The 16195-nt window shown below is 32.9% G+C and overlaps 3 protein-coding genes across 5 annotated transcripts; 2 read left to right on the forward strand and 1 right to left on the reverse strand.

Annotated features, from left to right (window-relative positions):
• The first annotated feature begins 3279 nt into the window (after positions 1–3279).
• Positions 3280–5627, forward strand: LOC145120379 (soluble inorganic pyrophosphatase 4-like). 3 transcript variants are annotated; one of them, XM_079056204.1, is made up of 9 exons: positions 3290–3409; positions 3511–3562; positions 4073–4220; positions 4297–4325; positions 4410–4475; positions 4560–4667; positions 4789–4975; positions 5064–5145; positions 5246–5627. In XM_079056204.1, the coding sequence occupies exons 3-9, from the start codon at positions 4082–4084 to the stop codon at positions 5286–5288; spliced, it is 654 nt and encodes a 217-aa protein (XP_078912330.1). In that variant the 5' UTR covers positions 3290–3409; positions 3511–3562; positions 4073–4081; the 3' UTR covers positions 5289–5627. The 3 variants fall into 3 exon arrangements, with proteins under 3 accessions (XP_078912332.1, XP_078912330.1, XP_078912331.1); XM_079056205.1 differs by having other exon boundaries at positions 3330–3409; positions 3519–3562; XM_079056206.1 differs by lacking the exon at positions 3511–3562 and having other exon boundaries at positions 3280–3409.
• Positions 5628–7374: 1747 nt separating this feature from the next.
• On the forward strand, positions 7375–8946 carry LOC145118627 (uncharacterized). The gene is made up of 2 exons (XM_079054320.1): positions 7375–8133; positions 8607–8946. The coding sequence occupies exons 1-2, from the start codon at positions 7490–7492 to the stop codon at positions 8626–8628; spliced, it is 666 nt and encodes a 221-aa protein (XP_078910446.1). The 5' UTR covers positions 7375–7489; the 3' UTR covers positions 8629–8946.
• Positions 8947–12318: 3372 nt separating this feature from the next.
• On the reverse strand, positions 12319–14776 carry LOC145122669 (uncharacterized). Its single transcript, XM_079058230.1, has 3 exons — positions 14135–14776; positions 13477–13707; positions 12319–12854 (listed from the first exon to the last, which is right to left on the reverse strand). Exons 2-3 carry the CDS (start codon positions 13690–13692, stop codon positions 12561–12563), a joined length of 510 nt encoding a protein of 169 aa, XP_078914356.1. The 5' UTR covers positions 13693–13707; positions 14135–14776; the 3' UTR covers positions 12319–12560.
• Positions 14777–16195: the final 1419 nt, after the last annotated feature.

Genomic DNA, 16195 nt, shown 5'->3' on the forward strand with positions numbered 1-16195 from the left:
GAATATGGCTAAATATGTATAAATGAGGGGAAAATAAAAAGTCATTAGTAAATGACATTATTTTTAGGAACATAAAAATTCATTTAGTCAAGTAGTTATAATATATAAGTTAAAAACTCTTAAGTGGCTGTTATTAATCGGTTGAAAGTTGAAAGATTATGAGGGTTTCAAATGAATATGATCAGGAGCGTATCTAGCAAGTAAGAAGGTAGGTCCTAGGACCTACCTAAAATTTGAATTTAATTTATAATATATATACAACAAAAATTAAGAACTACCTTAGAAAAAATAAAGGACCTACCTTGGGTTTGTTTTTAAAAAAAACGTATTAAAAAATCATTTTAAAAGAAGATAAAAATAAGTTATATGGGGCATTTGTGTTGTTAAATATATAGGGTTAAATATAATACATAGTTTTTATCAAACAATAAGGTATTAATGCATTAATAATCAACTAGTTTTTATTAAACCGTTCAGTTTTTTCAATTATATTTTAGTCGGTTTTTTAAAAAAATTAATTGGTGGTTCCTGATCGGTTTTTTCAGTTATATTTCATTAAATCGTACACGACCCGACCCGACCCCTCACAAGTGTTGGTGATTTTTCTTTATCGGCTTCACTTAATTTGGGAACCACGTGATATTTTGTTTTAGATTCGCCACTGAATATGATGCACGTATATGACATATATATCTTGAACCATATTCATTTAGATGATCTCATTTATAAGATTTATAAAGATAAAGATAAATATATAAAGATAATAAATATATAAAGATAAAGATTAGGGCATAAACTGGGATAATGTCATTTATCTCCGCATTTGAAACAAATTATTTTGCCTATGGTTTTGTGTGAATCACCATTTTTACTCTCCCCTAGATCTTCTTTCTTTTGTTATCAATGTTGGCAAAAAGACCAAATCTGATAGAACTTGAAACCGTGTAGATTGATTTTTTTTTTCGCTTGGATCGAAAATGCAATCTAGTACCAGCCACAAGGACCATTTCCACAATTTACTCCATCTCTAAAGATATTTGTTTCTTAAACATATATTATGTAATATGTTAGGCAGTTGACGTGGTTCAAGTGTCACTTGTCACCCAAGTTGGATGCTAAAGGTGTCTTTAAGGGTGACAAGTCATAGTCATACTTCTATAATGGTACAAAGAATATTCCTCAAAATTAGGCCTCCCCATGTGGTTGACAAAATCAAATTCTTGAAGGCGTGAAAGGTTCGTCGGTGATGTTATATATTAACGAGACATAGAATATGCCATTTTAAAAGATACTTTGAATGCATTAATATTTAATTTAAAAATACTTTAAATGAATTAACTGATGTAAATTATGGTAGGAAAAGACTTGGTAGATAAACAAAATTAACCAATTTGGGTGGTATTTACTTAATATTCAGGCTACGTATCCAAAAATATCATTAGTTTTTATAAATTCATAAGCATTACAATGATAACTAGAGTATAAACTTATAACGTATATTTTTCATTTTTAAAAAGGATTTCAAGCAGTAGCTTGACAAAAATATCCAAAGTCGTGAATGAAACAACGATAAAAATATATGCTATATAGAAAAAAGCATTCAAATATGTTGTTTAAAATATTAATTCAATTGTTGAATATAAAATCAATTATGTAAACGTAACATGGGAATATACAAATTAAAGAATATTATAACTAGTGAATTATCTGATGCCTGCAATTAATCAAATATTACACACGTCCTTTAAGTTGTGAAAACTGCAACGCACGTACTTTAGGCCCCGATAATTATTAAAACATGAGTCATCAACTCAATCTATAACATTTGTATTTAGTGTACCATAAATTTAAAAAAACTTAAGAACTTTTATAAACTAAATGACGATGATATTCGACTTTTATTTCCCGGCTTGGCTCACGTTGAGGGCCAGTATTTTACTATTGTTTATGAAATGCGATAAAAACAAACGAATGAACGATTATATATCATTATCATTATGTATTAAAAAATATATAAAGACCCTACAATTATTTAACTTTTGAAAATTTTTAAACTTTCATGTTTGACAAACAAAGTAGTAGTTTATAAATTTGTTTTTTTATTTTAAAATGAGTAAAAAATGAAATAAATAGTATTTAATTTTCAACCATATTCTATTTTTTACTCTGAAAAATATATTTCTAATATCAATATTTTCTAAACTTATAAAAATTGTCAAAAGACCCTTCAACTTATTAGTTTTTTACATATTTATTAAATTTTATATTAATTCAATACATAAATATATTTTTTTTAATTTATGATAAATTGATATCATTTAAATAGTCAATTAAAACAAAATAAAAGATGATAAACTAAAATGGAAGACGGTAAAAGTTACAAACCCTTATTTTTAAAAAATCATTTTCAAATTCTTTTAAGTAGAAGTTGTTTTAAAAGGTTTTTTTCCATTATCAAACACTTTATTGACTTTTCAAAAAGTCAATAAACTAATAAGAAATTTTTAAATGAAATCTCAAACATTATAGTAGAGTAAAAATGGGAGTTTGAAGTAGGGTTGCACTAAGCTAGGTTTTTTTTAACTACTTAGATTGGTGTTTCAAAAAGCCTATTGAGATTTTTTTTAATTCTTTCAAATAAAACCTTTATTAATTATAAAAAGCTCAATTTTGTACAATTTTTTATGTCATTTTACATATTTACATACATAGCTAAAATACATTATCAGTTAGTTTAATCAAATATCGTTTTTTATTTGATAGTCGGTCAAATAAAGCCTCAACTAAGATATTGTGATAGTTATAACTTTTAAATAAAGATTAATTTAATTGAAATAATAAAACGCTTACATTATAATTTTTCTGAAAATTCTTTTATTTATTTATTTTAAGAAAAACACTTCTCTTCAGGAAAAAGATAAATCATATTCCTTAACGAATAATTCATTCTTTCTTTTTATATTCCTACGTATCAAAATAACAAGTCCCATATTCTAGTTGGACAAGACGGTAGCGGTGGCCCACACCGCCGGCCCACCACCGAAAGCCACCGTGTCACACACACGTATCTCATTCTCAACTCTCAACAGGTATCTTTTCCCGATTCCATAATTCCAAATGGCATTTTCCCCGTTTCAACCGGTGAACCTCTTTTCCAGATCATAAACAACTAAATCCACAACCACAATCGCATAATAACTTGTACTTCCCGCATCAAAACTTGGACATTAATCTGGAAAATGAGCAGCTCTGTAACGGAAAAGTCCGACCTTTGAAATGCGTAACTCAGAGACTTTCTTTTTTTCCCTTTGCTTTAAATGGCGAAAGCTGGAGATAGCGGGAACAACAACAGCGTGTAGCTTCCGCCTTCTGCTTGCTTGCTTCCACTACTTTCTCTCTCTTTCTTTAGGTATGTTTTCTCTCTCTGTATCGATAGATATACAGGTATGTGTATGTATATGTTTGACTTGATTCTTACGCTGTTTGATTTTGTTGTTGTTAAATACCTAGATCTGCAGTTCATTTTCTCAGCGTCAAGTCCATAGAGCATAGAGCATCTTAGGTTTGTTTGTAACTCTTTTGCTCGTTTAATGTTTATGAAGTTCGATTTTAGGTGATTTGATCCTGTTATTTAACTTCTACACAGCCATCACTTCGCATTATAGCTTTGAATACCTTTTTTTTTGGGGTCCAAATCGAATTTATTCGGCTTATATTTGATGTTTTAGTGCTGTTTTTGCTGGATTTGTTCTTTTGTTTGGAGTTTCTTTGTGTGTGTGTGTGTGTGTGATTTTACAATTTACATCACTAAAGCTCTCGATCCGGCAATGTGTTGCAGAAGACACATGCCTGCATAATGCATTAAGTAATTATGAGCTTGATTTTATTTGTTTCTTCTATCTTCTCTATGGAGATTTCATCGTGTTCTTCTTGCTTATACAGACCTTATGTGAAATTTTTAGAAGTTTTCACAACATTGTTTTTGGTTTTCTGTTCTGTTTTTTGTTTTCAGTTTCATGAGATCTAGTCTATTTTACAATCTGTATATCTGTAACATGTGATACCCATGCAGATTACAACAATGACTCCACCTATTGAGACTCAAACCAAACACACCGACTATCATCATCATCATTCACATGCTCCTCTCAATGAAAGAATACTCTCATCCTTGAGCAGAAGATCAGTTGCTGCACACCCTTGGCATGATCTTGAAATAGGTATCTCATTCATTCAAACCTAAATTCATATAATTTGATATTCAATCGTCTTACTTCTGTAAATGATCAAATGCAGGTCCAGGAGCACCAACAATATTCAACTGTGTAAGAGCTTGAAACCAATACAGTTCATGGTGTTTTTTTTTATGAAACAAATGATTTATCATAAAAGTTTTCACCTTTTTTCAGGTGATTGAGATTAGCAAGGGTAGCAAGGTAAAGTATGAGCTCGACAAAAAAACAGGACTTATCAAGGTAAAATTAAGATGATATATCATATGGTGTAATGAGCTATACTCTCTTTTGTGTAATTTAATTTTCTAATATGTTATTTATCAGGTGGATCGTGTCCTATACTCATCAGTTGTGTACCCTCACAATTACGGTTTTGTCCCTCGTACTCTCTGTGAAGACAATGACCCTCTTGATGTCTTGGTTATCATGCAGGTATGCTACTTGACTTTCTATCTACCACAATTTTGATTTCGATTTAAAAAACAAGTAAATGAAAGTACATTGCTATATGTTTTTCAGTTTGTGATGATTAATTTTTGGTTTGTTGAAATAGGAACCAATTCTTCCAGGGTGTTTTCTTCGTGCAAAAGCAATTGGTGTGATGCCTATGATTGATCAGGGAGAGAAAGATGATAAGATAATTGCAGTGTGTGCTGATGATCCTGAGTATAGACATTACAGTGACATTAAGGAACTCCCACCACATCGATTGGCTGAGATTCATCGCTTTTTTGAAGACTGTATCCTTTCAGAACTTAATTATGAAATTCTAATTTTATGATTTATGATGCAAAATTTTGTTTGTTAATCTTAACAAGTAATAATTAGACAAGAAGAATGAGAACAAGGAGGTTGTGGTCAATGATTTCTTGCCAGCTGCTGAGGCTATTGAGGTTGTCAAACATTCCATGTAAGTTTTTCTCATTTTCTCAATTTTTATAATTTTATTAAAATGGTAAAAAGTTACATAAATAAAGTATCTTGGTTGTGACTGTTTTGATGATTTGAAGGGATCTGTATGCGGACTATATTGTGGAAAGCTTAAGGAGATAAAGGAGAGAGGATGTTTGATCCATTTGTAGGTGAAGAAGATGATGTCATATATAAAGTCAAGTTCTATATTATATTTTTGGGCAAAATTGCACATTTCCATGTGTGCCTATAATATGTTGTGTAATCTATATTATCCCCATCGACAATGACGACTATTATGAAAAAAAAATACTCAAGAAAAGAAAAGTGGTTCGACTATTACATATATATATATTCTATTTTATTTTTTTTTATATTTTTTTCCCATTCAATGTATTGGCAATGTGTAACAGTGTAAGGGAAGAGTTTTTGTGCACTTTAAAATTTGATATACTGTTTTCGGTGTTTGTTTTTTGTTCATTTGATGGTGTATAAATTGATTTTGTTCAGTGAATACGATGATTCTTTTTAAAAAATGATCATGTAAGAACAATATATGTTGACGAATTTCAGTGAATCATTTAGTTTTAGAGAAAAAAAAAATACAACACTGAGTCAACGGCAAGAAAAAGGTCAAAAGAAATCAAATACAAGTCATGGTTCTTTGCATTTACAATAAATCATCAAGTATGTTCAAAGATCTAGAAGCAATGTTGATTTAAGGGCACAAACACAAACCTTAACTGAAACGTGCGAGGCCTGAATTGAATGAAAATACTTGAATTTGATAAAAGTTGAGGAATAGAGAAACTCATTGGAACCGTGAACCCATCAAATAAAACCGATGAATAACATGAGTTCGTTCTAGAGTGGCTGCTTTGGGGCTACACAAAACCGTTAGATAACTAAAATCATGAATGTATGGGGAAATTGTTTTTGGTGTTATCTGTTTATGACAATTACATCTACTTTTTTTTTTTTTGCCCCAATGATGCGAGCCTAGCTGTTTTGGTATGAAATTCCATAAATTAGGTTTAAGATTCAAAATTTAGCATGTGAGACGGTACGGAGAAGCTTGGAGGCTAGAGCCATCCCTAGAATATATGCCATGACTATTTGCAATATGTATTGTTGGGCGACGAGGCTACGACCTGTGTGCAACCTCAGTCGGAGACAGAAAGTTGTTTGCGTTAGCAGTTGAAATTAGGCTTCATCAATGCTCGACTCCCAATCCATACATTTCCGTCGATCTTGAACAAGATCTATCATGAGATCCAAAGGAAGTGTCTTGGCGTATGTCTTTTGTCGATGAAATTGTTTTGGAGGTTGAGTTAAATGCTTAGTTGGATACATAAATGGCGACTTTAGAAGAGAAAGGGTCAAGAATCAATACTAGTAAAATACAGTACCTTTTGTGTAATTTTAGTAAGAAGACGAACTTCAGAAGGAGTAGATATAGGTTTAGAGGTGCAAACTTTTAACCCAAATGATATATTCAAATATCTAGGATCCATGATACATAAGGAAGGAGGAGACATTCACCCCATGAATAAAGACGAGTTGATTAAAGTGGAAGGCGGCTTCAGGAATATTATTTGACAAGAGGGTACCGTTGAAACCTAAGAGGAAGTTCTATAGGGTAGCGGTTAGGCATGTCATGTTTTATGGCCGACCAAGAAAGACCGCGAAAAAAAGATGGAAGTTATAGAAATAAGGATGTTTGAGTGAATTTGCAGTAGAAATTTAATAGATGAGATTCTAAATACGACTATAAGAAACTCGATAAGAGTGACACAAATACCCGAAAAATGAGGGAATGAAGAATGGGGTGGTATGGGCATGTCCTAATGAGGCTTCCATCAACAACGGCCAACATTCAGATCCATATATAATTTCAGATTTAAAACTATACGGATCAAAGGTTTAATTTCAAAAAATTAAAACTACAAGGATCATAAATGTAATTTATGTAAGCTAAAAACGTCAGGGGCCAAAATATAATTCTAGAAAATGTCTTAAAACTATAGAGACCAAAAATGTCTTTTGCTTATCTCCTCCTTCTTTTCCATATCTTTTGCATTAGAATACCAAACCTATAAGAAAACTTTAGTTTATGGTCAAGTATAGAAATTAAATTCGAAAGGACTAGAAATGGAGATGAGAGAATAATCCAAGGACCATTTCTGTCATTGCACAAGTTGTTCTAGAGGATTTAGCGTCAGTTTGCATAAACCTGATAAACCCTCTCTTTGCTACATCTCCTTCTTCCTTTTCATGCCTTTTCAAAAACCCTAAATTAGTGTCGCAGAAACTACGAATTGAACCCTCAAACTTCTGTTGAGATGAGTTCCTTCACGAATACATCTAATCTCGATAACCTCCTCCTTCAAACCCTAATGGGCAGGCTTCAAATTCGCCCCCCAAATCCTCTTCAACCACAGTTATCACCTCTTTTTAACCAAACCCTAGAAGACCTCCTTTTGGACTCCATGAACAACATCTCAGATACCGAAGACGATCAAGACGATGACGATGATGATGAAAACAACAGGAGGAGCAAAACCCAGCTCGCCAAAGAAGAATCGAAGCTGGAAAAGGCGGTGATCAAAATTATTCTCAGCGGAAACGGGGATGAAACCCTAAAACCCAATTCGGGTCAGGCAGTAACGATCGGCGAACACCATATCTGTGTCGGGTATCATGTGGAAACGGGTTCGGAGTATCGTGTTTGGGAATGGCATGGTCATATCATGTTGTTTGATGATGAGAATGGGTATAATCCAGAGTATATTTATGGAAACTATTTCGAGAGGATGAAAATTGTGCCTGGGAAGATGAAGGAGGAGGCGGCAGCGGCGGTTAACGGTGGTGTTGGAGATAAGGAAGAGAAGTCCATTAATTCCGGTTTGAAGGAGCTGATTGGATCAAGTGAGGATGCTGGGTCGGGTCGGATTCTCCATCGCAATGTGAATGTCGGATCCTCAAGGTTTATCTAAATAACCCCAATCTCTTATTCAAGTAAAATCCCATTTGGATTCTATTACAAACAAAACATATATGTTGCCAAAATTGAACAAAAATGGCAAGTTTTCGCTTTTTTTTTCAGAAGTTTTTGATAATTCTCTGCCTATGAACTTGTTATAAGCATATTATAATCTAAATTTAACAAGATGTTGAAGATGTTATGTATCATGTAGTGATGTTTATAGCATATGCATGATTTTGCTATATATGTAAGTATTGTTTGCTTAATTAGCTAGTAATCAATGAGGGCAAATTTGTAGAAAGTCACGACTTGATTAAGAAAAAGTCGATATGTGTTAAGTAGTTCTTTCTGTATTAAGTAAAAAAGAAACACTTATATATGGGTTTTTCTTTTAGAAAAATATAATTGTTATGTTTTTTTTTACAATATTTTCTTGAAATAACTAATATTTAAGCATTTTGTATGATTGGCAGTCTAGATAAACGATCGGCTTGATTCAAAAAAGCAACAAGGACTCGTTTCACACAGGTTCGTGGTTGGAATAACAAATCTTTGAAGTAGATTTCTAATGTAAAGAGAACAAGATTTTGATACTTGGTGAGAAGATGAGAATGAGATTGTGTTGTTATGTTTCAAACTAGTTTTGCATTACTCAAAATGATCAAAAAGATGTTGTTTTCTGCCATTGTTATGAATGGAATCTTTGTTTACTTTTTGGTTTATCATTTGGATTTTGCTTATGAGAATCTTGTATAGCTTGCATGTATAAGATACAAGTCATTAACTCATTATATCAGTTTTACTTATTTATTCCTTTTGGCCTAAATTTCCATATTTGATTGTTTGATTCCATTTTGTTTGGATATGTACTCTCGCCTCTTAACGGGTAGTCTTCATTGTTCGTTTATTATGGACTTACGGTTGCCCAAACTCATTGTGAATTTGTAGAAGAACAATGAAACTTGGGTTGTAATTATTTCACTAGACTTTCATTACTTGTCATTTGGATAGACCTATTTAACTTGCAATGGTTGCAATTTGGTTTCATGCAACTCAAGTTTACCTCAATCAACATTTCTCTTGTTTAAGTATGTATGTAATGGTTTTTATTTAGGGTTTTTTTAAAATTGTTGGTGATTTTAGTGTTACGTGACATTTAAGTGTAATTGGATTTATACTAGTTTCATAGGGGATCAATATTTTGATCTAATGCAAGTTTGTTGGTGGCTTGGTGCAGAGCGTACACTTGTGGAGGAGGTAAGGGGGTTGCGACTGATATAGGTCAAGGGGTGGTGCACACACAACCACTCAACCATACATACACACAATTCTTTAAAGCGGTGTTCAAGATATCTAAAGTAGACATAATTATAAAGATTAAATTAAGTTCATTATATTAACATACACAATTACGAGAAACATTTAAAAGATAGTTACTTTTTGGAAAAATATTGAAAGAATTATTTCAAAAAAAAAAAGTTGTAATTAAGCATGTAATCACACAACAAGGAGCTTACAAAGCCACATACAAGTACAACATTTCCCTAGGATCAAAGTAACATTCCCCTCGGATCAAAGTCTAGCGGTTAGGTACAGAATTTCATAAAAGAGGTTAAAGTTAAAATCGAGTAGTCCAAAATATTGATAATGCTCTATGATTCACCTCAGACCAAATGCAAATGCGGGTTCAATGTGGGTTGTTTAGAGAATACAACAAACCTTTTTTTCAAGTATCCCAACATAAGCTACAAGTTACTTAAGAATAGCATGACAAATTAAGTCTAAAAATGATGATGAGTCAAGCCTAAATATGAGTTATGCAACTAGAAGCAAGTGGTGTCCGAATTATGGTGGTAAGTTCTAGCTTAGAGATGACAATGAGTAGGGGGCAAACGAGTCAAGATACTTGGGATTGATTCGTTAAAAGCTCGATTCAAGATCAATTTTAAACAAACTTGAACTTAATATTAGGTTTTTTATTAAACGAGCTTGAACTCAAGCCTATGTTACTAAGCTCTATTAGGTTGTGAGCATAAACGAGCTTTTATATATATATATATATATATATATATATATATATATATATATATATATATATATATATATATATATAATATGAAATTTTATTTTACTTTTTTATATATTAGAATAAATAATTTTTTAGTAAACACAATTTTAAAGAACTGGTGTATACCATATACAAGTCGAGCCCAACCTGAGCCTTGAGACTGTGCCCGTATAATTCTTCACGAGCCGATCTCGAGCTCCGTACCATAAGGCTCGAAACGAGCCGAGCTCAAGCTTGGTCAGGTTCGACTCATTTGCACCCCTAAAAAAGGTAAGATTAGAAGCATAAGGTGGAAGCATTTCTAAAGAATAAGTTAAACTAAAAACATGATGATAAGCTAAACTAGAAACATGAGGTGTAACATTCTCATGAAAGTTTACTTTTGTAAATAGGGAAATCTCCAGAAAAGTACTAAAATTTTACTCTAATTTACGAAAAAGTCTCAAACTAAATTTTGTTTACGGAAAAGCATGAATTACCGGTAGAAATGGCGATTTGACCCCTTTTTCCGGTTTACCGGATTTATTACTTACCTGTTTCACTAAAGTCTCATTATTTTACCCTAATTTGCGAATAAGTCCCAAAATAAAATTTACTGATGATTTGACTATTTTCTCTATGTAACATACATTTTACCGGTTTCATTGCTGACCCGAACGCCTAGTCATTAAATGAGATGATGAGATGGATATGTTGAGTTATATAATGTTATGTTTAGCATGAAACTTGATATCTTGATGTATTGTATATCTTTGTGGAACATAAAATGCATCCAACGAAGACTACAATAATTACATAAACTAACAACAACTGCGTTATTTTTTACGTTTATAAGAAATATCAAATTGTCTATCTAATCTTATGTAACCCAATATATTCATCCCGTCAGACATCAACTCATTTTCTGCCCTTTTTTCTTGGAAACACACGTTTTATTGGTTTCATTGCTGACGTAGATACATAGTCATAAATGAGCCGATGAGATGGGTATCAAATTTTACAGTAAATGTGACATTATATAACCCATCGTATTCATCTTATCAGCTAATTTAATAAGTCAGCAATGAAACCGATAAAATGTATGTTACATGAAGAAAATGGTCAAATCATCAGTAAATTTTATTTTGGGACTTATTCGCAAATTAGGGTAAAATAATGGGACTTTAGTGAAACATGTAAGTAGTAAAACCGGTAAACCGGAAAAAAAGGTCAAATCGTCATTTTTACCGGTAATTCATGCTTTTTCGTAAACAAATTTTAGTTTTGGACTTTTTCGTAAATTATGGTAAAATTTTAGGACTTTTACGTAAACGAACAAGGAAAAACAAGCTACCTAAGAATAGCATGTGAAGTGAATCTTTATTTTCATCCCAAAGTTATAAACACTCCAAAAAGATTAATAATATGAACTAAGATTAACAAGCTTAGAATTTATTACATGCATATTGTCATGTTTATTATTCAAAATTATGTTACAATTATATTATTTATATAGTAAATACGTAATGTATGCCATATTATGATACTAGCATGCGTATTACACATGATGTATGAAATTTATATGCATGTTAAGTACGCCCTTTAACATCCAACATACGGGATATTGAATGAATGTACGTCTTGTAAAGGGACCTTATAGGACAATCGTATATGGATCCCCTGAGGTTAGCTAACTTCCTAGAAGTTTAGCCTACTTACATGTAGTTATAAAATTTCAAAAGAATGTTTTTATGCCCGAAAGATGTCCACAAGAAAGAATGCATTAATTGTTATTGATGCATTTTTATGTTAAATCATAAAACCATAACTAGCCACTAAGCTTAAAGCTTACATATTCCATATATGTATCTCAGGAGAGTATAGTTAGTACTTTATTCGATAATTTTGTTTTATTATAAATCGTTGAGATAGTATTTTACACATTTCCACTTATGTAATATTGTTGTATAGAACTATGATGAAATAAAAGAAATCTTAAAGCAGTTAAGCTATAAAACTTTCTAGTCACTGATACTGAAGATAGATGAAGGCACCCATAGAATCAAGGTGTCACAAGTTGGTATCAAATAAGTTATCAAGTTATTTTGAATCAAGGTGTCACAACTAACAAACACCTGTAACAAACAATGTTTTTTGTATTGAAACTCAAATCCAAATACACCCTAGGTATACGGTATACCGGTTGCCTTGATGATTTGGCATGTACATGTCATCCTACATGGCAAAAAAAAAAAAATACCACATCATCTTGTTCATCATATCCTTAGCAATTTTTAATGTCTTGATGTTTTGCATTCTATAGTTTATTACTAATATACATACAAAGGGATGTGAGTCATTCTCTTCACTTTTACACAAATCAAAAATCCAAGTCATAAGATTTCCCACTTCTTTTACGAGTACCATGCTTCTTGTCTTTCCCTTTACTTTTACTCCCTCGTGATGATTTACTTTCGTTACTTTTCTCCTTACTACTACTCGTGCCCTTCTTTTTACCATGCTGCTTACGTGGCCTACTTATTACTGTGTCCGATGGCAAAGAAGGAACCGGATCATACACATCCGGGGCCCACTTCACGCTCAACTTCTTGGGTGGATCCACTCCATGTTTCTCACGGCTGCCTTTCATGGCAGATACAGGCTTCAAACCCTTCTGTAACAATTTATACCATTTTCAACATGTGGTAAAATAAATGTTTTTTAGATTTATAGAAGTAAACTGCAACAACTGTCTCCTACGTTTACGCGTTTTCTTTTTCTTTCTAATTACAGTCCAAAAAGGAATCTTAAAAAAAAAAAGCGAACCTTATTGGAACGTTTCATTCTGGTTGTGGTCCCTATATTTGACATTGTCAGTTTAAGTCCGTTAAATTCTTGTCAAATTACCATTTGCCCTTACTTTTATGTTTTACCTCTATTTTATATTTTAAATATATTATAAATTAAAGGGGCCACTTGCCCCTTTAATTCATATCATAATAAATAGAGGTAAAATATACAAGTAAGGGCAAAATGGTCATTTGACAAGAATTTAACGGACTTGAACCGACAATGTCAAATATAGGGACCACAACCAGAATGAAACCTTCCAACAAGGATCGCTTTTTTTTTTTTAAGAATCCTTTTTGGACTGTAATTAGAAGAAAAGGGAAAAAAATGCCTTAGACGTAGGGACAGTTTTTGCAGTTTAATCTAGCAGTAAGTAAGTATATATAAAAGTAAGGGAGAATATCTAAAAATTCAAGGATAAATGAGCTTTTCAATTTGATACTTACAGGTGGAAATGGAGCATTTGAACTTGAAACTCCTTGTATGTCAATGTCATCTTGGATATTCAGAAACTTAGTTGCTCCAAATGCAAGTTCATCCACAGAAAAACCACCCGCAAGTCCATAAGTGGACTCAAAGGTTGTATCCAAACAGAATCCATGAATGCTGCTGCTAACATCATTAACTGGGAAACTGATGTGAGAACAAACGTCCATTTGCATCAACAGGGAACTCAACTGCAAAAAAGAAATCTAATTATTCTCAATCTATGGTAAAACAGGCTTTAATGCAATCTCATTCGGCATTATGATAGTAGCAGATTGTAGATCTTCAAGTCACAACTTTACTAAAATACTTTGAATCAACTGGTATAATATTAACAGAAACAATTTCACTATAATGATTTGATCTTTGAAGGACAAAATGAAGCTCACTTGAGTTAACGATGTTGCCGGACACAGACAAATTGACTTTAAAAAAAAAAAACAATTTTAATGGCGATCGTAGTACAACGAGCTCAAAAGTCAAATAAACAAAAAGGAAAAGCTGCATAATGGAATACCACCATAACTTTCGTAATCCAATTCATGAACAATGAATAGGAAGTAACAATATAAAAAAGAGTAGATCTATCATCTATGATGTGTGCAATAATAATGTTACCTTTTCTGTCAAATCAGGGATGTCCAAGCAAAACTCTGCGCAAGTGTGAAACCAAACGATCCGGGATGTCAAACGGAGGTCTCCGATTAACAAATAGAGTTGATTCACCGCGAAATAACAGAAGTATGATGAGAACGATGAAAAACGCGAGAGATAAAAACGCAAACAGAAGAAGAAATCGAGGAGACTAACTAACTGATTCTGATTTTAGGCTAGAGGATGATTGTTAGCTAGCATAAGATTACCACGACGTTTACTTTTATCAAGCCGATGTTTCAAACGATGAGAACACGAAGAACCGCCAAATAGCCGGGTAAGTAATTCGAGTGAAGGCACCGGATGCATTGTCCGATGCTCTTCAAACCTTAATTTCCTCAAAGATCAATCACTATTCACTAAACCCTAAATATAATTGATTCAATCGCAGATTCGAATTGAACCGAAGATGATCAAACAAATTCAAACGGATATGAGACACGTGATTGTTAATCGACTGAAGATCATAGGAACTGCTTACATATAGTGAGGATCGAGATTCAATTATCGGAATCGAAGAACGTGGCTATGAAATCGAAAGAAACCGGTAATGGTGAATGACCTTTATCTAAATTTAGAAAAAGGCAGATACTTTGTGTGCATATATATATGAAGAATGGATAGGGTAGATCGTAGATGTGTTGTGTATATATATATATGGATGGTTTGCAACTTTCCCCTCGAACTATGGATTATTTTCAATTTTGGGTGTGTACTATGAAAATTGATAGATGGAAGTAAGATAACTAACCATACATATTTCTCTAAATCTTATATTTTTGTACTAACCGGTATCATACCACCCAAGTTCATTTTGCTTCCTGATCTTGTCCATATCCCCTTTCATTCACTTTATCTGTTGTATCAAACTTCAATTCTCATTTCATGGGTTAACGTGCTTCTTACGCCTGCAATCCTAAGCACACCATGACAAGAATGTCAAAAGAATATGGTGTTGTTTCAACTCACTTTCAAAATCTTGTTGGGTCCAAATTGTCTCGTCACTTGTAACTTGATTCTTCCCAACATCTGCCCCTTAAAATGAATGAGGGCATTTCTTTTAATGGTAAAACACAAGATGATCTTCATTATGTAGCAAGATGTTTCGATTATTTCCTCTCGGAAGCTCGTTGCCTCACATTACTCCTTATGGCATTCGAGTTCCACCATGGCTTTACACCATTAATCACCCATAGCTTCTATCCAAATTTCATCATTCATGTGTCCTTTAACATTGTTGTTCGAGTACTCGAGTCTTCCATTCATCACTTTGTTAGTTTAACTTATCATGCATCATACTTTACTCCTTTCTATTTCTTGTCCATTTCCTGTGATTACACAACCAACTTTTATATCAATAGATTTTTGTGTCCTTTAGTTACTATCACGTGACCTACAATGATTTGAGTCAAAGTACTATTTCCTATATGAATACAAAACAGAAGATCTCATTGTCATAAGTCTGTCGGTTCTTTGTTTGTTTGTCGAATCCAGATTAGCAGTCATACACAAAATTAGTACTTAAATTGTACTTGAGTCTGCTCGGTCGCGTTATCAGTTTGCACAACTTGGAAGCTCTAAATATTGTATCACTGGTTCGTTTGTGTCACTCGTAATTCCAAGCATCATAAGTTATTACTTATAACATCCAAAAATATGGTCCCAAAAATTTCATTTTTTAATAATAGATAAACAGTATTTGTCCATGACATCCAAACATATACATAAAACCATTGTATCAATTTCTGTAAAATCAGAGTAAAACATCCAAGGTGGAAACATATGGTGTGTGCTCTACAGTCATCCCGAGCTCTTCTTTTTGAAAACCGAAGTACCTGAAACATAAACTGAAAACCGTAAGCACAAAGCTTAGCGAGTTCCCCAAGATACCACAAACCATACACACATAGCACATATAACGGTCCCCACCTAAATGAGATACGGGCCCCGCCCACACTAGAATAATGGGCCCTGCCCAAATGAGATACGGGGCCCGCCCACACTCGAATAACGGGCCCCACCCAA

Source organism: Lactuca virosa, chromosome 6 (assembly GCF_052849685.1).
Source record: "Lactuca virosa cultivar CGN04683 chromosome 6, Lactuca_virosa_CGN04683_v6, whole genome shotgun sequence".
Classification (NCBI taxonomy): domain Eukaryota; kingdom Viridiplantae; phylum Streptophyta; class Magnoliopsida; order Asterales; family Asteraceae; genus Lactuca; species Lactuca virosa.